Below are 22052 nucleotides of genomic sequence, written 5' to 3'. Positions count from 1 at the left end.
TTTAAGTTATTGCACCCCCCCAAAAAAAAGTCACATCTCTACGCTGTTTTTCATATTCTCACCATCCCCGCGTGGGTATTCCGATTTTCTCCCACATCCCCAAAACATGCGTGCTCAGTTAATTCCAGAGACTAAATTTCGCATGCTGTTTTGTTTAATTGTCCCTGCACTTGATTGTTTTGATGCTGTACTCTATCAAGCTAAAGTTGCTTTTATCACACGTACTGCGGAGCAATGTTAGCAGTCCATCCAATTTTTTTGGGTCAAATTTTCATCAGTGGAAATCTTTCCAGTAAGCACATACAGAAATTCATTTGCCACAGCTTTATTCTTAAAAAAAAAAAAAAAAAAGAAAAAAAAAAGAGAACACGAAAAAAAAAAATAACACACAAAGAAAAAAAACAAACAAACGGGTATGAGTTGTTTACGGAACCTTGTGCCAGGATAAGCTATATCCAGGTGACATGAACAATCAAATCCAACTACGATTAAAAGAGATAAACGTGTTATCTTCATCTTTACAAACATTATGTTAGTTTAATAAATAGTAAGCCATAATACATGAAAGCCAGTATATTACATTTCCACATGGAAGGGGGGAGAGAAAAAACAAAAAAGCATGCTTTTGGTAGTCTTCCAAGTTGGAGAAAAACAACAGAATGCAACATTGTGTCCCGAATCTTCCTCATAAATATAATAGTGTAAGAAAAACTAAGTTTAGATACAAACAACAAAGGGCAGTAACTCAGTGGAAGTCTGGGTGGACTCAAAAACAAATGATGCAAATAATAACATCCAGTGGCAAAAAGGCAGGAGAGCTACACAGCTGGCTTCCACATAAGGCTGCTTTTTATAATAATAATAATGAAAATCCTACACACGCACAGTAACCAACTTGCCAGGTCTGGTCTGGACCTTCGATCAGGTCCCACGGACATGCGGGGACCTGGTTGTCGTGAGATGTCCAAAAAGACAGGACCAGGGACTTTCGTTTAAAAAAAAAAAAAAAAGAGGATAGGACTACGTTTATAATTAACCTGGCAAAGGCTCCACTCGCTTCTAAATGTCTACACTCAATTCATTTATCCATTTGAATTCGAATACTGGGATTCTAATATTATGGGATGCACGCTCCTTCGAGTGGGACAGAAAAGAAAAAAAAAAAAAAAAAAAAAAAATCACAAAATTAAATGTTTATAAACTGCACAAAATTTTAGTTATACATTAGTTGCATTAATATTTCAAATGATGTCTTTTGGGGGTGGGGGGTGCCCTGTACTTTGAAGCCACGACTACAGAAGCCCTTGTGACAACTCCGGATTCAAACATGAACATACGGAAACTTTTTTTTCCTGAAATTGTCCCAACCTGAAACACCTTCTCTTTCACGTCAACATCCACAAAACCTTCTTTGCCCATTTCAAGTTACACTACAACCATGTGGAACGTCCCGATACTAATGTCCACGTAGTACTATTTCCCTCTTTCCAAAACATGCAAACCCTTACAATGACGTGCCGTAAGCTCACAGAGACAAAAGCTAAGGCGGTAATAACTCCAATCATGGCTCACAAGTAGCTAGCAGTTAAAAACTCACTTCAAGTCTGTTGTGCTTTAAAATGAAGTCATAAAAAGACGGGGGGGGGGGGGGGGGGGTTGACTAACAAAGGAGGTTGGGGTTTTCGGGGGAGCGATGGAGTTCAGGGGTCACCTGAACGCGGCAGGGCGCTCGAGGTGACCTTTGTGCATCTCTGTTTGAGGTTTCCCCAAGGTGGCGGGGGGAGCGCCAGGGAGGTGGGGTGAGGAGGATGGGAGGGGCGACCCGTCGACTTTCCCGTTCGAACGCCAATCATCGCTGGGAGGCTTTGGTTGCGCCTCAGACCGTCCAGTAGGCTCCCCCCGCCTGCCGACACAAAGGTGGGGGAGTCTTGGGGGAACTTGGTAAATCGCATCTGGCGCAGCCTCTCCAAGAGGCTGACGTTAAGCGGATCCGGGGGCGGTCCGCGGGCTGAGTTTTCACGGGAGGGGCTCGGTAGGTCGGGATGCGGCGAGCGGCCGAGATTCAAGCCGTAAACATCTCGCAGGAACAACTCCGCCGGCCTCGACGCCAGGAAATTGTCAGCAGAGTGCTGGCGGCACTCGGATCCGGGCGAGTGCGAGGGCGAGTTGGGGGGCGTGCCCGGGAGGAGCCGGAGGAGGGGTCGCGGGGGTGCGGCTCTTGCACATAATGGGGGGGTTTCTGTGGAGACTTGTGCAGAAATGCCTTTCTCCAGGACCAACTTGGCCAAACCGCTGGCAGCCAGAGCGGGACGCCGAACAGGGAAGGAGTCTCCAAGGCTGAGCCGGCAGGGAGTCACAGGGGTACTGGGTCCGGTCCTCATGGAGCTGGGCGTGTTGGCATTGACACATGTCTGTGAACTACAGAGTGAGGAAAAGAACACACGTCATTTCGCATACCTCTTGAGCGGCAAAAGATGGAGATTTCTCCTATGGGTAAACATTTTTGGATCATGATTTTAGACTTAGACTCCACTGTGTCATCCGCAGTGCACTGAATGCCAGTAAACCGAAAGCTTCCAAACGACAAGATGTAAACATCTGGCTTTTTCTAAATGATTTGAATTACTGTACAAACACCTTTAAGTTTCAATAACTCAACCGTATTTTCCAGACCACAGAGCAAGGACCACTCTGTGTAGCGAGATTTTCCACACATGAGCCCTGCTGGACTATAGACCGTCGATATGTCCCCGCTATGCTGTGAAATTAGATCATGTCAGGGAAACATGTTGTAAGTGTTTCTTTACATACCATGTCGCCAAACTGTGACAATAAGAGCAGTAAAATGGCTCAAACATCAGACAAATCAAACATGGCATTTGTGTGTGTTGTGCTTCGTCTTCTTCTATGTGCCCTTGAGGTACATTCTTCTTTATCTACGTGCACTGAAGATAAAGACACATTGGAGGCATCTGCGCATGCCCAAACAAGAGCGCATGATAGAGAACGGCCAAGTTTTAACATAATAGTTAAAGTTTTTAGGTTTTTTTTGTATGTTTAAACTCAAAGCCGCTAACGACAATAATACAATATCAACTTTTAACCGCATCGTTACATCGGCTGCTGGGTTCACAGTGGTGGAAAAAAGTAGCGCCTTGTATTCTGGAAAATATGGTAACATTAAAAAATGCCTAAAAAAGTCCTCTAATTATTCTACCATTTATCATACAGACATAATTTTTGTCATTTAAATTAAACTAAAACTGGAGGGTTTTCATCTTTTTATACAGGGCTTGTAAACTTCCAATTTACGCAAACCCAAACCAGGTTTTATCATCGGTTCGACTCAGATCAGCCGTCGTCCATCACTTTGTCGCTTGGAAGTATCCTGGTTGTTTTGTTTACAAATGGTTTATAGAATCTAATACAAGGAAATGTCAAAGCGTTGACATTTAGCGGTGGGGTGGACTGACCTTTCAGAGACTTGTGTGACATCACAAGGGTGCAGGATACGGCAGGTGGTGAAAGTGTACGTGGAGAACGTGGAACTCTGACATTTGACTGGATGTCGGACTGCGTACAAAAAAAAAAAAAAAAAATGCAAATGAAACAACTCAGGTCTCGAATCCTGGGATTGGCCAATGTTTCTACAGCACGAGTGGACAGGTGACGGCTCGCGGGCTGCATGCGGCCTGTTTCATTCTTTCAGCATTTACATCAAGAGTTCTGTCAAATAGCTTGCAATCATTTGCCCGTTTCCCTTCCAAAAAATTGGTTGATGAATCTATTCATTCATTTATCACTTTATAAATAAATGCATTTATTGTAAATAAAAATGAGTAACTCAAGTCTGTCGTTACAACAGGTTTAGTTGAGTCGAGCTTAACGAAGCGCCGTTGCAAAAGCCACACTTGTGGTGGCCTCATCAGCATGTGGCGAACTTCACCTTTGGTGAGTGACGGACGTGCATGAATGTATTTACCTGAGATGTGCGAGCCCGACTGGACGCTCGTTGTGGAAACGTTAAGACTGGAGTGAGATGATTGGCCGCGTGTCTCAGCGATGGACGGCGGTCGGGCCGTTAAGAGGGAGGCGATGGGAAGAGGTGCGGCTGAAAGCTTCCCGTCTTTCTTCTCCTCAGGCGTCGATGAGCAGCGCACTTGGAAGACAATGCCACCTTCATCCTCATCTTCCTCTTTACCTCTCTCTGCTGCTCCTTTTTCCATGACGCCAGCCTCCCCCTCTGCACGTGCTTCATCCTCCTCATCTTCCTCCATGTCCTTCAGGCAGTAAACGGCATCCTGGGCAAGCGGCCGAAAACCCTTGGTGACAACACCAGGGTGTGGGTCCAAGATGGTGGCCAGATGCGGTTTGGCTAGCTGCTGCCAATGATGGAGCGTCAGTGAGCCTGAAGATAAAAAGTAGAACGTGTCAAACCGACGCCAAGACCGAGCCGGGTTCTGGCTCATGGCTCATTACCTTCCATGGGCTTGACAATCTGAAGCTTCTCTGGTAGGAAAGTCTTGAAGACGCTGGAGCCTATGGAGAGGTCGGACAGATTGGAAAAGGAGGAGCACATGCTGCCCATTGCCGAGCTGTAGCCACTTCCTGCGTCGTGGGCCTCCGCTCTAGCCAGGGTCTGCAGCTTTTTGTCCCGTTCCGCCTTGAAGAACTGGTGCTCCGACAAGAAGTTCTGCCGCCGCAGCGACAGACGATGTAGGGCTTTCATGAGGTCGTTTCCACCCGGGGACCCCGACTGCCCCTCATGAACCTCATCTCTTCAAATACAAAGTTAAAAACTGTGAAAATGCATCTAGTTGAATAATACTGACGTGTTCCTTACCCCTGAGCAGAAGGAAATTGCTGAGTAGTCATCACCAGGGAGTTCCGACCAGAACCAGGAATTGGGGGAGTGGTCGAAGGTGGTCGAGATGTTGACGCGTTGGCGGAGCGGACAGTCTGGAAGACTCGCTTCTGGGAAATCCTGAGGTGGAAGGTGGATTAGATGTGACTGGGTCCTATCGTCCTCATACAAATAAGGAACTCCCGCTTCATCAAAGTTTGCTATTTGCATAAAGCCCAAATTGACTTCCAACTTTCTTGAATGATCACGCTAGCATCTCAAAACATGCATCTCTCTGATCATTTTTCTCCATTGAAATGAACGTAAATGTCATGAATCTGCCTCCCCCAAAAAGTTAAGTGTTTTTCGTCACAAAAATAAAGCAATAACATTCTTAAATATAAATTAAACACTTTGCCCATCATGAATAATTCATTTGTGCAGCTCCTCCTGTTGTGTATGTTTTGGCCACTGGAGGGAAGCATAATGCAGACACGGATACACGTGGAGACACCTCAGCAAGATACAGATATTAACCACCTTTGTGGAGGATAAAGAACATATGCCTGCTACTATTGTTACATAGTATTGTCTCTTTCTAAGAATTGTTCATTATCTGCCACTTGTGAAGTTAGTTGAGCAGATTCACTTCCACCATATGGCATTCATATCCCAAAATTTTCTTGCAAGTCAAAGAAAAGAAAAAAGTTCCCCGCCATATCTCGAAAAACTCTTAAGTCGGGAGACCTGTAAGTCAAAGTAGCCGTGTATTTTGAAGCAAAACAACTTAATTGAGAGATTTATTTTAATAAGAGTAATGTTGGAAAATGACTAGCGGGTTTGCAAGGTGACTTTTTAGTCATTCCAAATGAAATCACTGATTAAAGCTCTCTGGTCAACCGTTTACATGTGACATGATACATTCATTTGGGTGTATACATGTGCACCACATTTAATTGAAAGAGCCGTGTGACATCTGCACATCGTTGTGAACGTCACATTTATCAAGCTGGAGATCTCCATCGAATACGAGCTCCGTCAGAAGCTGCCTTATTTAGTGTGCGTGAACGATGACATCACTGCACAGTTAGACCAGGATAGACCAGCAGACGGAGCGTTTTCCTGCTCTATTTGAAATGGTTTGTAGGTCTAAAATATACAGTGAAGAAAATAGGTATTTAAACCCCCTGCTATATTGGAAATTCTCCCGCTTAGAAATCATGGAGGGGGGTCTGCAATTTTCATCGTCGGTGCATGTCCACTGTGAGAGAGGTAATCAAAAAAGGAAAATCCAGAAATCACAATGTATGATTTTTTTTTTAACAATTTTAAAACATGACCATTTGGTTGATACAGAGGAGTCATGGGAGAAAGTTTTGTGGTCAGATGAGACCAAAATGGAACTTTTCGGTCATAAGTCCACTAACCGTGTTTGGAGGAAGACGAATGATGAGTTCCATCCCAAGAACACCATCCCTATTGTGAAGCATGGGGGTGGTAGCATCATGCTTTGGGAGTGTTTTTCTGCACATGAGACAGGACGACTGCACTGTATTGAGGAGAGGATGACCGCTGTCATGTTTTGTGAGATTTTGGGGAACAACCTCTTTCCCTCAGTCAGAGCATTGAAGATGGGTCGTGGCTGGTTCTTTCAACGTGACAATGACCCGAAACACACAGCCAGGAAAACAAAGGAGTGGCTCCGTAAGAAGCATATCAAGGTTCTGGCGTGGCCTAGCCAGTCTCCAGACAAACTCAATAAAAAAAGCTTTGGTCTTCAAATACTTATTTCAGCTGTATTACACAAATAAATCGTTTAAAAAAAAAAAAAAATCATACATTGATATTTCTGGATTTTTCTTTTTAGATTATCTCTCTCACAGTGGACATTCACCAACGATGAAAATTTCAGACGCCGCCATGATTTCTAAGTGGGAGAAGATGCATGTTGAAATACTTATTTTCTTCACTGTACTTCTGATCCACTTGGCAAAAGAAAAATTTCCCCCCGTGAAACGGAATGAAAAAGCATTCGGTTTCAGCCTGCTTATTTTGACTGCAGTGTTTATAGGGGGCATCTTCATTCAGTTTGGGCATCTAAACAATTATAATTGGAAAAGAAGTCAAAAGCCCCTATTTTCTTGAATGATTCACATAAACTGTTTCTACTGTTTTTACTAAACTAACTAGCAAACTATTCATGTAGAAATTTAACACTTTTTCCTCCAAATGTATTAATAAAAATCAAGGTAAAATCACCGCTCGCCATTTTATCCACAATTCTAGGGGAAATCACAATAAATTACTATCCACACTAATGTGGGATGTTTTGGACATCATTTTGGATTTTTACAAATTGGCCACCTTACCTGTGGTCCTGAAATGCAGTCTCTTCCTCAACACCCAGCTCTCTCCTCATAGTGCCTTCAATCTCCGCAGCCAAGGAATCCTGTGAACACATGCACAAACACGTGTTCATTTATTAACATAAAGTTAATCATAGCAGTTCTTCAAAGCAGTCTCCTTTCACCATCGGGTAGAGGCCATAGGAGAGATGCCGTCGAATGCCAGACGGGGAAGTGTTTTTGTTACGAAGCTCCCTGATCTCCTCCTGGGACTCGTGGAGCATTTCGACACACTCTGCGTTCCTTTCGGTCAGCTCGTTCAACTACAATCATCATAGAATTATTAATCTGAATCAAACTTGAGGAGTAAAGCAATTTTTATACAGTGAAATTCAAATTCAAAGTACATAACGTGGTTAAAAATCAGTAAACTTGCCGTCGATCATTCACATTAACACACACACCCGGGTTATGAATAATCTTAATTTTCCATCGCTTGACCGGTGAAAGCATCTTGAAAAGGCGTCTGTGCGTACCTCTGCTGTGAGTTGCCTCTGGGCCTCTTTGGACGCCTGCAAGTGGATCCTCAGCTCCTCTTTCTCTAAAGCCAACTTCAGAACAACAGTGACAATGTCGGTGAAGCCTGGCTGAGTTGTCAAAGGGATGCCGTATGTATGCAACGAGATGAAAAGCTTTTGGATCTGGTTCCTCACCTCTTTTACCCGATGTTGCAGCTCAACAATTTGGGAGAGCAACTGAGCAATCTCCTCCTGGTGTCTGACCAATTCCTCGTTCTTCTGGGACAGTTCATCAGTCATAGACACCATCTGGCTGTTGGACTGGCCTGAGGACAGTGAGCCCGAAACACAGCAGCTTTGAGAATCAAAGGCTGCTATAAATCTCCACCATCGGACAAATTTTAAAGTGAGAAAAAAAAAAAACCCTACACCTGAAATCTCTGCGGTGGAGGGGTACAAACTTTGCATGAGATGTACGTGTGTGTGCAATATTCATTCTTTGGGGTCCCACTATACTGCAGTTGTTACTCTGTTTTTCATACTGTTTGTGGAATATTTTGTGTTCCCCGTTGGTCTCTCTCAGTGAATTTTTAAATGTGTTTGTATGTTTTAGGTAACTTTATAGGAATTAAAAAAAAAATAAGTACTGTAAATTCAAGAAACACATCTAGGGTTTCTTCAAACAGTTTTTCTATTGCACAGATTTCACTTACTGCTTTTAGTTTATATTAGTTTACATTCTTCTTTATGTAAATTGTGTATTACTTGTATAAAAATGTTTTTTAAAACTATTTGTCGATGGAAATAAGTGAATTAATAGTTGCAGTGGTTCAAGTGTGGGAGAAACAAGTGGCAATCATGCTCTCTCTACTGGTAACTAAAAAAAAAAAAAAACAACACTGCCCAACTACAGCTGTTTTCAACAATCCATCCATCCACCAATTTTCTGTACCGCTTATCCTCACTCGGGTCACGTACGTGCTGGCACCTACCGCTGCTGACTCTGGAGCACAGGTGGTGTACAATCTGAACTTGTCACCAGCCAATTGCTGGGCACATACAGACAAACAATCATTCACACATATAGGCAATTCTTTTCGTTTTTGGACTGGGAGGGGAACACACGCAGGCACAGGGAGAACGTGGGGGCTTCTTTAAAGTCAGAACAATTGTACTTAAAATATAAGAACAGTTTATTTTTAAACATTTAGATACAATTTTGATTCAAACTGAGAAAAATGCATTGACTCCTTATTTTGGTACTACACTTTTTTTTTTTTTTCCTCTCTTTGTTTTTGCAACATTGGGTCCAGGTGAAGCTCAACCTTTGTGAGAATAAGCACTTCTTCAGGAACTTGATGGATGGATATTTCCATGGCACTTTGTGGAAGAAGTTTAAAAATGACTAATATAAGGCAAGGGTTCATTTTAAAATTTGACAATTTCTGTCCCACTGAAAAATAGATATAAATGTGGAGACACTATCGATCCACTGTAACCTCATGGGATAAATTTAAAATGGAAAATCTTTTTAATCAGCAACAGATTAAAACAAAATGCAAGCAATGTTTTTAAAAATAAGACTCACGGAGCTCCTTGACGCAGTCGCTCACAAGTCTCTGCTCTTTTTCCTCATAGGTGATGGTATCTCTCTTCAGCTGGCTGGCCTGGGATGTTATATTGTTAATAATTTGCCAATTCCTCTGTCACACACAACCATCCTTGTTCTGATTCGTCACCAACCTCAGACCTCAGAGCCAGGTTCTCCTCCTCCAGCTCCTGGAGCTTACACTGCATTGACTCCAGCTGGCTCAGCGCAGCAGCAGTGGTTGCACTGGCTAACTGGGGCGGCCTCAGTGGGGTTGACGCACTGGATGTAACCTCACACTCTTCCGAGGCGCTGGCCACCATCCGCAGCAGCTCGTCCTTCTTACTGAGCTCATGCTGGAGCTGGTGAACCTGGTCAAAGAACATGTTCAAGAATAGAGAGGACTACAAAAGAATTTGATACACTGTACTGACCAACTGCTGACTCACTACACAGTTTTTCAAATTACTACGCATGTAAGATGCAAGTAAAGGGCAAAAGTACAAGACCCGTCAATGAATTTAAATAAGAACCTTATTTTCTCCAACAACTTGCCCATAATCCAAAGAGTTTCTGCGCAGGCAATTCTTACATTTCCAAGTGAGACACAGGCATGTAATAAAACTGATTACTATTTCGAACTGTTCCCCTCTGACCATAATAAAACTCCCAAACACATGTTTTCATCCAATGAAACCAACGCTGAGGTTTTGGGGCAGAATTCCAAAATGTATGTTTGGCTCTTCATCATGACTCTTCACCAAAAGATGACCATGCCTACAGGGAAACATGATGGTAGCTGAAACATGCTGTTTTTTCTACAGGTGGAATTGCAGCATTAAACAAGTTGGAGGGAATCAATGAACTATCCTAAATAGCACAAAACCTTCAGCTTTCTGTTAGAACGCTAAAAACGTTAGAAAAAAACCAACTGTATGCTAAGTGCATGGTAAATGGACTGCACTTAAAGTATAAAGCACTTTATCTACAACATCACAGTGCTCAAAGTGCTTTACAAAGCTTCACATTCACCCACTTGGACATACATTCATACAACAATGGACAGCTGCTGTCATGAAAGGCTCCGCCAGGCGCTGAATAAACTTGCAAAACTCACAAAGACGTTGTATTTTACAAATGTGTGCTGGCGTGTGACACTGTGTGATTCAGTGACACTCGAGTGTCGAAGGGAAACGAAAAGGATCATGGGTAAAGACTGATGTCCCTCCTAGTCAATGGGAAGCCAGGAAGATGCTACGGCAATAACCAAAGAGAGAGCAGCTCTATCAAGCCAGTTTCAAACCAAGATTCAGGATGTTTACGTTCGGTGGAATTTGGGGGCTGCAAATCCAGCGCCTATTTTTGCCTTTCGTATCCTTAATTTTCTCCATAATTAGAAACAATATTTTTCCTGAGAAGGCATCTTGTAAACGGAATTTTTTATTACTAGAGACATTCGTAAGTGTTTTGAAGTGAAACACAAAGGTCTTCAGTATGGAGCAAAAACAAAGGAATTGAGCTTGCTGTTCCAATACGGTGAGGGCACTATGTTTGGTACTTGCAAATCACAATTTAATGAATACTTTCTACTTTATTTGATTAATATTTCATATTACCTGGTCTAGAGTCTGTGCTAACTGCTCTTCCACAGCCTCATTGCGCTCTTGCAGCAGGTTGTTCCTCTGTAGAAGTGACTGTCCGATGCGGGCTGCCAGCTCCAAGTCTCTGTCACGCTAACCAAGGAATACATAAGACACAAGATTAATAAAATGATCTGACAAGAGTACTAGGGGGAACCAGAACAACTGCCCGTGACAGCGATACAAACCTCGGCCAGTAGGTGAGTGACCACTTCGATGTCATTGTACGTCTTAGTCATCTGCTCCACACGATCAGAACTGAGGACTGACCATACATTGAGATGTTTTAGAAGAATGTAGATGAAAACAGCACAGAAATGCCATATCGCATTTGCATGCAAAAATCTATGCATCTAAGAGACACCACAAGAACTACAAACACTTGTGTAACATGTCAGCTTTTAAGGTTTGACCACTAGCAACATGAATGCTGCGCCAAAAATTATTAACATTCTTCATGCGGTATATTTGTTCAACTCTTGGGTAATAGGTGCATCCATTGTTTTAAGCACTGCTGAATAAAATTCAGGAAGACTGACATGTCTTAATAACTGATCGCAAAAAAAAAAAAAAAACCTTTTCTGCAGGTAAACGAGGGATGAAATAGTTTAGTTTGCCGATAAAGAGTAATAACATTTCAATTGCTGTAGTATTACTATTTCAAAGTAAAATGAGTGTTATACGGTTGTTAATGTACTGTATTTTCCGCACCATAGGGCGCACCTAAAAGCCTTGAATTTTCTCAAAAGCAGATAGTGCGCCTTATAATCTGGTGCGCCTTACATATGAATCAACATGGAGCCTTTTGCGCAGCTCCATCTAATGGATCCATAACGTAACCCCAGTCTCTATAGTAGCATCTATTCTATGCCCTTATAACGCGGTGCGCCTTATATGTGAAAAATGTTTTAAAATAGGCCATCCGTTGAAGGTGCACCTTATAATGCGGAAAATACAGTAGTTTGCGTTGTTGTGTGTGCATCCCTTAAAATAGTGCTGCAATGTTCAGATAATTCCAACAGCGGAGTGAAAACTGGAAATTCCCCAAGATTGTCTATTTGCAGTTTGGAGTGTCCTCCAAATGTGCCCCTCTCTGCTCACACATACAAACACAAACTCTTATACAAATACTCACTCTTGAATTCATGTTTATATAGTCATTTTATTTCAGTATGTTTATTTAATTATTCATGGCTGACAAACAATAGGATAAATACAGGACTAACCTGTGACTTATTATTTATTCAGCTAACATGACTAGATAAGTGGCCAAAACATTGATGCATGACTTGATATTGTTAATTATTCAGCTGACAACGGTAGCTAACATTAGCTAACATCAAGATTTACAGATACACTCGCATAATAATGGGATGTACCAGTGACTAGTCCATATTGTTTGAAATGCATGCATGAGAGCAGAGAAGTACGGAGGTCACACCACACTGCATGTGCACCCATCTCAAATATCCTTGAGTAGCAGCCAAAGCTCAGTCTTTGAGTTAGAATGGGCAAGACTTGGATGAACTGCTCAAGAGATTTGACAGCAAAATGCAGTTAGAAATCATCCATCCATCCATTTATGAGGGCTGGGGGAGTGCTGGAGCCAATCCCAAGTGTCATCAGGCAGGAAGTTAAACTGGTTGGCAGCCAATCGCAGGCGACAGATAGCAGTCGCACTCACAATCACACCTATTCCGCACAAGTCATTTGAAAGCAATTAAAATTATACGCAGATATAAGGTTGAAATCGTGATCAGTACTTTGTTGGGGGAGAGCGCCAAAGAGAAAAGGAACGAGCTGACACTGGTAAACAAATCGAACCCAGAGGAAGTGAAAGTTCTCAGCAACAATGTTCTGCTAGCCATCAACAGGAATGCATCTCTGCTGTCAGTTTGGAAAAACTCACAATCACATTTCTAGCACACCCAAGGAAACCAGAAATCTGAAAGTCAAAAGTTATTATGCCTTTGAATGTTTTCATTCAATCAGGCAGTCTAGTAGATCAATTAATCAATTAGTAGTGGTAAAGTTCCACCTTGACACACTTTCATAATGGCTGAAAATACAGAATACAATGCACAAAAAGCTTTTTCTTGTATTTTACATACAGGGAGCAAAAAAAACATTCACCACCAAACTATTTCGGAGCATCATTCAGCTGTCAGCATGCACTGCAAAAGAATATTGTGCAAGCACTAATTCAGTTTTACACCCCCCCCAAAAAAAAAAAAAAGAAGATGGGGATATGATTGTGAATCCCCAAGAATAAATAAATGAAATAAATTTGGAAGCGGGTTTTTAAATTCATGATTTACAGTTGTCTTGGTTTGGTTAGCAATGCATTTTTCGTGTCGTTAAAAAAAAAGTTTGTTTGACATTTTCATTGCAGGTTTGCAAAAACAAAAATCTTAAATAAAGTGTTCTGATGGGAATGTAAACGCTGTAATCTGATTGTTTTAATAAACCATGTAACTTCAATTGATGACCCAACTAAGAGTACTCAAGGGGTGTGTTTGCTCAGACACATAAAACAATTTGAAGATTGTCCAGGATTGTTTTGAACTAAAAAATAAGTTTGCACAATCCATGAGACTGCACAGGATAGTATACCCCTAAACTGGCAGAATGATAATGGAGACATGTTTCCCACATCACTTGCACAGCCGTAGTATTTAATCCACCTAATATCTTGAATTAAGGTTCTGATTTTCCTCATTATTAAGAAAACAAATTCCTTCAAATACCCATCCATTGTAGGACTGCCTCTAAAATATGACTATGTATCTATCTGTGCAGTAGTTGCTAGTGGTCATCTTTTGACACGTTACACAGAACTAGTACAGCACGAAATTGATTAGACAGTGAAAACAAAATCGAGAAGTGGAAACGCAGATGTGGGAGCTGCACTCAAGCTCGCTACCTCATGCTAATGCTAATCAGACAGGCCAAGAAAGATACCTTTGGAGAAGTGGGAGGCGGGGTGGGAATGAGAGGGGTGGTCCAAAGAGAGATACGCTAATGAGGGATAAAAAGAGAGAAAAAAAAGCTAAAAATGTTGCAGCAAGGAAGAAATGTAGAGAGAAAGTGAAAAAACTTCCTAAATCCAGATAACATGTTAGTTCCGTTGATTAGTTTGGGTCTATTTTCAGCACCTGAATATACATCAACAGCTGTGTGCCGTTCTGCATTTTACCTGTTTGAAGAGAAGATGCAGTTCTATTCAATCAGCCAGTAAGCCAGGAGACGAGCTTACTGATCACATGGGCTCGCAAATGCTTCATACTCAGAAATACTTTATCTCTGAAGTAAAGTGAGGCTGTTTTCAAGTCAGGCAGATGGTGCTATTCTCCAAGGCCTCCACTTGACCTCTGGATGTAAACACTGAACCGCAACCAAGCTCAGTGCACGTGTGACAAGTTTGGTACACAGATAATTAACATTCCTTCTTCTGTCTGGACCAACTGCTTTGACTTTAATGCCTTGGTTTTGTTACCACAGTTAATAGCTTATGCTACAGGGGTGATCAATGTCTACAAGCCAATCGCGGAGGCGGTTTTGGTCGATCACGAGAAGGTGTGCCCCCCTCCAAAAAAAAGACGTGGGCCAATCATCGCTTGATTCAGTTATGACAGATATGTCGATCGCACGCATATAAAGGCATGTTCTAGCAAGCTGTGCTTCTTTTTACAGTCTCTCTTTTGCTTTCTCCATGACAAGCACGCCGATGCGTGTGTGCCCTCCCCCATGTTACAATCATTGACAATCTGCAGCTCAATCTGATCAAAAACAATATTACCGAAGACAGTTAGTTATTTCATTCAGTCAGTCATTTAAGAACTGAAGGAAATAGTGTTGAGATGTCGGGAAATGTCATGAACATGTTGTATCCCACAAGCATATTATAATAATAAAGTGTGTGAATTATCTTCTATCTACATTTCTTGTTAATGATGCAGATTAAGTACAGTATTATAAATTGTATTTATAGGAAACACTGCGACAATGAAAAGAGAGGAAGTAAGGCCTACTTGTACTGCAACGGTTTGACTTTGAAACCACACACACATGCGTGCACACACACACACACACACACACACACACACACACACACACACACACACACACACACACGCACACACATCCCATGACTCCTTTTCAGCTGCAAGGGAGTCATCGGAAGCCAACAATCATAGAAGCCAACAGTCGCACCCCTCCCTCCTAGTTTTCCACAAACTGTCTTCCACAATAGGACAACAGAAACTGTCCGGCCTGTACCGTCTCCGCATTCCGTGAGACTAAAAAGACAAAGGGTTGAAAAGACCAATGGCTTTGCTGTGTAAAAGGGGATAAAGTCAAAGCCAACGTGTGATCAACATGTGCAGAATCAGATCCCCTCTAATTCCCTCCCATTGGAATTAAAGAGGATGTACATCGAGTAAAAAAAGGAACCCCCACGTGTCCAATAGATACGGGCAAATGCACGTGTGTGTCGTGTTTAAAGCAACGGTCAGATTTCTTCTTGGCTGAAGCAGCCTGATGCTGTGATGTAAAACTACATTATGGCACAGTTGTAAATGTATTTACTTGAGAAATATTTTGTGTGTGTGACAAAGTATGTCAAAGTATTGCCCACTATGTTCCACCATACCATGTTCTTCAAGATCCCTCTGCAAAAATCATTGTCAAAGTACAGTTCAAGGTTTACTTTTGTCAAACAGTTGAGCCTTGAGATGCGAGCGAGTGACCTAACAACTTTTTTGAAGATACGAGCAACTGCCCAGAAAATTTGTTTGCTTTGACTTCCCATGAAAATGTTTTAATTACGGGTGTTACATGTTGGCAGAGCGCCATTTTATCTGGAGAAATTAAATCCTGTGTCCACCATGTTCTTACAATAAAAAAAGTGAACTTGTACCAATGTTTTGTACTTTAAAAGTAGAATTTTTATTCATTGAGTTTATTTTTCAGGGTCTTATAATTTATTTGTCATTTCATCGATTCATTTATATAATGTGATGTTTAAATTTAAAGGAAGGTGCCCTTCAATTTTTTCTACTATTTTGTGTATAACAAGTCAAACTGAGTCTGTGACAAAGTCTAAGGTTGAAATCGATGCTATACGTCGTGTGACTGTAAAATTCTTTAAACATCAAAACCACTTACAGGTGACTGGATTTGAAATTATTGACAGTGTGACATAGTTGTGCTAATTATATTCATCCCAAAGACCTTACCACTTTGTGACTGTTGCTGGCCCAGCCAACTCAGCTGAACAGCAATGCACTATTTCTGGTTTTAACAACAGTCTGAGCCGCAGCCATAAAAATTGCACTCCATAAAGTACGCATATGTTTTACAACTACATGGCTGTGTTTGTGATCTTTGGTATGGTGTGGTGGATGGAGCGCCAACGCCTGCGTTCACTGTCACCAGCAGACCCCCCGCCACTTTCAATCACAGAGCTTTGAGTGAAGGACGAGCTCGCAGTGGCCGCCTTTCTGGTGCTTTGGTCGGCTGACATTCTCTATGGTGGGCCAGGAGTCAAACGCCTGATGTATTGTGCTTGACAGTAATTTGTGTACACTTTTGGCCGGCCACTCGTCTCAATTGTGCCGCGCCGGAGTGATGGCTTGGCGTGCTATGGCGGCGGCGAGGGAGTGTTTCGCCCAGGTGACTGTTCATTGTGTGTACTTGGCCATTGTAAGGCACAGTTCATGAGTGTAATTTTACTCAGCGTGGAAAGCCTGGCCATGTAGGATGGTTGATATGGCCGAGGGAGCTTTTTTGAGCTCATCTTATGCCCCTATTCATGTGAATGGCAGTGGCCAGACATGCGTGTGGGTCTCGCGATTTCAGCCACCACATTACCAATAGTAATTGCAAACGCAGTCACTTGTTCCTGTAAAAGACAACATATGTGTACTCATTGACTGCACTTTAATGTGTGTTCCAAGTGTATAACTCTCATGCATGATCAAACTCATGCGAGAGATTCAGGTCAGAACTAGGCATTGAAGGGTGACATCGATCTAGCAGACGCAGAGATATGGACCAATCAGACTCGAGCTGCTTTCTATATATAAATTAGAGACGATGACTGATCCAGTCAAAGTTAATTTATATGTCACATGACAATGAGAAATCCAACTGTTTCACATGCTGAGCAGAAAAGACCAACGTGAAGAGCTTGAAAGCTGACATTTCTGTCCTTTGGAAGGATGATCAAAATTAGCATAGTTAGATATTGCATTTTAAGATAGTGGTTACATTGCAATTGAATTATTGTGTATACAGGAATAAGTTTTGTTTTTAATGAGTTTATTTTTCAGGATTTTATAAAATAATTTTAATTGTATTCAATTGTAGTACATTCTTTTGTTTAACAAACTTTATGTATCCTTTTAATAATAATTGGGGGTCAGTTTTTTTCATACCTGTTGCTGCTATTTATTGTTCTTACTTGTTTAAAGACATTTCTAACATTCCATTATACAAAATAAGTAAAAGTATGCATGATTTGTGGTGATGTTGTATCAATATCGGTATCGGATGATACTTAGGGCTGCAATATCGGCATTGTATCAGAACTGAAAAGGTTGTATTGCGACGTCCCTAATTTCATTTCAATGGGGAAAGATGATTTGAGATCCAAGTGTTTTGAAATTATGAGCATGGTCACAGAACAAATTAAACTCATATATCAAGGCACTACTGGACAATACATTTTTACTTATCTTTTCCATTGCATCATCAACATGATTTTGAAACGTGTACAGACTTACCCATGTAGCGGAATGTTTCCTCTGCCAGCATGGGGGAGATGGCGTTGAGCTGGGTGGGGCCTTCATCTGGGGAGCAGCTCGGTGACACTACCCAATCCTGACTGTCTGACAAGTAAAATGACCCCGATTCCACTGATGCAGACCCCACTGAACCAGAGCCGTAGGGCCTGCTGCTGCTCCCCAGGCCCTCATCTGTGCATCACAAAATAGGATGTCAAAATAAAATGTTGTGAATAGTAAGTTCACCTGCTTCTATCTTATAGCATCTTGTAGCATCAGACCCAAAAATGTTGGTACCAAATACAAAGACACCCATACCTGTCTCGGTGCTGGACTCCTTTTTCTCCACGGCTCGTGGTTTGACTTCAAACATTTTAGGATTAGGAGGATCGTGTGGGTTCACATAACGTCTGGCACCAGCGGTGATGGATGATGGCCTGCCATCGTCAGCTGTCACAGTGCAGAGAAGTTTGGTTATAATTGAGAATAGTAGAGAAAAACTGTCAAGAAGGGATGTGCCAAAAAAAAAGAAATTGTGCCTAAACAAATCTGTTAACAAGCAAACAAGAAACAAATAAGATGCACTGTCTATTTTTTGTTTTTCTTTTTCTGCATTGACAACCAAATCAAATTGTCAAATCAAAGTGCATTTGGTTAATAAAGTGGTTCTGACTGTGAAGAAATACTGCCTTGGAAAAGAGGAAATCCAGCACGTGAGAACATCCACACTGACCGTCATATACAAGATGAAAACACGAAGACCTACAGCACATCAGTTGGGCAAGTGCAGCCCTACTAACTTTGGTAACCGCCATTCATTTTTCACCAACTTGCTTCATTTTTATGAATGAAGTATACTGTATTTTGGTCCATCACATGGACTCTACTCATTTCGTTGACATGAGCATGCTACGATTTCAACCACAGGTTTTGGGTTGAATCATATACTCCCCCGTTAGGGATACATTGATACCATTTTTTGTTGAGACCTTTTTGGAGTTTCAGTACTTATATTGGAATACTCGCTAACACCAAGAACCAATAATAGACCCTTTTAGTGCTAGGACTAGCTTACAAGGCCACATAACCTTTAGTTACCTGCTTGCGAGTGGTATTATATTAAAAGTACGTGAACGTAACATGTCTCAAATAAGCCTTAAATGAACGTCCTCTCCCAAGCATCAGTAACCTTTTATTACTTTATTAAAAGATTACTTCTCCTAAGCTCAGCTGGAACGGTACAGTGCAGAGACAAGTAGGCGACGGTGCTCGGATCCACTGCTGCCCGGGCAAAGCATAATTTGGAGTTGGCAAAAAGTGTTGTCAACCGTGTTTACCTTACGGCATAGGTGTCAAACTCTGCCTGTGGGCCAAATTGTAATTATATTTGGCCCGCGAGGCAATTTCTAATTAATATTAGAGCTGGCCCGCCGGTATTACAAGTATTACACACTTGTTTGGTTCCATATTAAAAGGTTCATTTGTTCAACCTTGGCCCGTCTTGACGCGTCTTTGTTCAATTCAAAATTCTGGCCCACTGTGAATTTGAATTTGACACCCCTGCCTTACGGTATCACCACATGACTGCCATATCTCAGACCCAGAAGCGATATATTAGGCTGGTGAAATGGTACCAATGTCTTGCACCAGGGCCAGCGTACAAATAAGAGTACTATACAGACATGGTGCATCATGACTGTATAGGATTGATGACCAGAAAATATGCAATCTCTTAAAGAGACGCCTTCCCCGAAGACAAACATAAAAACAAGTCCAGTAAAGGCGAGCCAAGGAACAACTTCCTGTCATTGACCTTGCCGTAAACTCACACACGGGTGTGTAAATGTGCAGAGACACACACACTTTGTCTGTGTGAGTGCTGAGAGAGACCAAGCAAGAGAGAAAATCCTTGGGAAAAGCTCGTCCTCAGATTACATAAGGACAAGGTGACGGAACGTGTTTGGCAGATTCATGTAATATGCACGCAACACTGCAGCCATGTTGTGCAGGACAGTAGTCTTACGACCCATCAATATTTGTCTCAAAATTAATTCATTCATTTTCCATACCTCACTGGGGACATGAGCGCGCTGGAGCCTATTCCAATTGACTCTGTCAGTTAAGTGTACATCCTGAACTGGTCTCCAACCAATTGCAAGTCACATATAAACAACCATTCACACCTACGGGCAATTTCAAGTCTTCAGTTATACTGCCATGCATGTATTTGGGAGGAAACCGCCAGTACCCGGAAAAAAAACAACACAGGCACAGGTCAGAACATGCAAATTCCACACAGGCGGGTCTGGGTTTTGAACCAGGGTCCTCACATGTGTGAAGCAGAAACGGTGCTGCCTGTCTCAAGATTTACACAAAGATATGTGCAATTTATGTTTTTCAGATCCCTAAAATGTCTGCAATTTAAACGTGTTTTTAAATGTTATGTGTGTAGTCATCATGAAACACTGCTGCCTAACAGACGGAAGAGAAGGCCTTTCCATACGTGTGAATATTCTGAATTTGTGGATATGAATACTGTACTGTGAAAACTGTTTTGTGTTTGTCTCAAACAAATGCAGGTGCCGGTTGATCCACAAACATACCATTAACAATTCAGAACCAGAATGAAATATTCTAAAATAAGTCAGGATAAATGTTCACACAACATTAAAAAAAAGTGTAAATTGCAGATATATTTGTTTATCTGAAAAACTCCTAAATCACAGATATATTTGTGGATCTGAAAAACATAAATCATGGATATATTTGTGGATTTTAAAAAAACGTGTAAATGGTGGCTATATTTGGGGAAATAATTTTGAGACAAATATCTCCACACATCAGCAGCATTTGGCAATTTGACTAACAAATGAATGGACACACAAGAAAACTAAGCATATTAGTGTTAAAATATACTGTGTACCAGGGATCACCAAAGCTATGATTGCTCGTCCCAGGTCACCCTAAAGGACCTGAGAAGCCCGTGTGCTTGTTCGAAAAGTATCTCACCAGTGTTGGGACATGTAATTTCCTGGGAATATTGGCAAAGTGATCATTTGAAAATCTAAACCCTGGTAGAGATTTAGATAAAATATCAACTGAAGATGGGCAGCAAATGACCAACTGGTTAGCATGTCTGCTACTCAGTCCAGAGGTTGTGTGTCACATACGACCACCGGCCTTCCTGTTTGGCGTTCGGACGTTCTTCATGTGCCTGTGTGTGGGATTTCTAAAACGTGCATGGTAAATTCATTGAAGACTCTAAATTGCCCCTCTAAAGTGAATGTGAGCGAGAATGGTTGTCAAACTTTGCCCTCTGATTGGCTAGCGACCAATTTAAGGTCTACCCCCCCCCCCCTCTCGCCCAGAGTCAGATGAGGATATGTAAAAGTGACCCCCAGCAGTACCAAGAACAAAGTTACACCCTAAATTATTAATAACATATAACTATGGGTAACTTGATCAAAATTGCTATTTTCGAGGTTTGTATCATACTAGTAACAATGCAATAATGAATACCAAAGAAGTGGCTCTCAGTTTGAAAAACATTGGTGACCCAAGATGTGCAGATTCTGACTTTAAGTAGTAATAGGCTAATCCATCCATTTTATAAGCAGTTTATCCTCACAAAAGTCGCAAGAATGCTGGAGGAAAATTAAAGTTCAATAAAACTCAAATAATAGCAAGCTTTTCTTTAAGATGAATAAAGTATCCATCATCGGTGGTTGCGTTGGTAGCTGAACTCACAGAACCTCAATTGCCTCAGAAGTGATTAAAAATCGTTTATTAGAGGGTTGTACGTTGCCAAATAATTACTCATGACCATAAAATAAGTGACAAAACTAATATATATACACAATATACAACATGCGCTAACTGGTATATGCTAGCCCTTATAGCCACTGACGTCGCATTGAGCGAACACATTGAAGACTGCATTTCGGTATTCTGTTCGATTATTCTTTTCGTAGAACAGATATTTGTAGTGTACTACGTTGTTTATCGCTTGTCAAATGGATGCATTTTTCGATATTATTCATTACAAATCGTCGTTAAAGATTTTAGCGCGGATGGGCGATGATGACAGCTTCATTTTTGCGCATATGAATAAACACTTCCACTCTAGGAAGTAGCATCCCGACCTCTTAAGTAAAATTTAAAATCGCACTTACCCTTTATCAATATTATTGCACGGCATGAGGAATTCCGGTGAAACAAACCAGGAGATCGTCACGGACGTCGCCTCCTGATAATCACCAAACGAAGAGCGAGAGGAAGTGGGGGAGGAGGTGGAAAATTGCGTCATCAAACTGCGTCGATGTACATAGACGCC

At 41.6% G+C, this 22052-nt stretch overlaps 1 protein-coding gene across 5 annotated transcripts; it reads right to left on the bottom strand.

The window, feature by feature from the left end:
• Positions 1-358: 358 nt before the first annotated feature.
• Positions 359-22031, bottom strand: trak2 (trafficking protein, kinesin binding 2). 5 transcript variants are annotated; one of them, XM_061836934.1, is made up of 17 exons: positions 21892-22031; positions 18038-18169; positions 17720-17911; positions 13896-13952; positions 11123-11199; positions 10911-11027; positions 9450-9665; positions 9295-9373; positions 7902-8032; positions 7725-7799; positions 7374-7511; positions 7213-7292; positions 4844-4984; positions 4480-4778; positions 3983-4408; positions 3474-3573; positions 359-2418 (listed from the first exon to the last, which is right to left on the bottom strand). In XM_061836934.1, the coding sequence occupies exons 2-17, from the start codon at positions 18090-18092 to the stop codon at positions 1701-1703; spliced, it is 2901 nt and encodes a 966-aa protein (XP_061692918.1). In that variant the 5' UTR covers positions 18093-18169; positions 21892-22031; the 3' UTR covers positions 359-1700. The 5 variants fall into 5 exon arrangements, with proteins under 5 accessions (XP_061692918.1, XP_061692926.1, XP_061692935.1 ...); XM_061836942.1 differs by lacking the exon at positions 13896-13952 and having other exon boundaries at positions 360-2418; positions 21892-22030; XM_061836951.1 differs by lacking the exons at positions 13896-13952; positions 18038-18169; positions 21892-22031 and adding an exon at positions 14090-14130 and having other exon boundaries at positions 360-2418; positions 17720-17852.
• Between the last annotated feature and the right edge of the window lie 21 nt (positions 22032-22052).

The sequence above is a fragment of the Syngnathoides biaculeatus genome, chromosome 2 (genome assembly GCF_019802595.1).
Source record: "Syngnathoides biaculeatus isolate LvHL_M chromosome 2, ASM1980259v1, whole genome shotgun sequence".
Classification (NCBI taxonomy): Eukaryota; Metazoa; Chordata; class Actinopteri; order Syngnathiformes; family Syngnathidae; genus Syngnathoides; species Syngnathoides biaculeatus.
The sequence above is the reverse complement of the archived record's forward strand: the minus strand, read 5'-3'. Positions and strand labels throughout refer to the sequence as shown.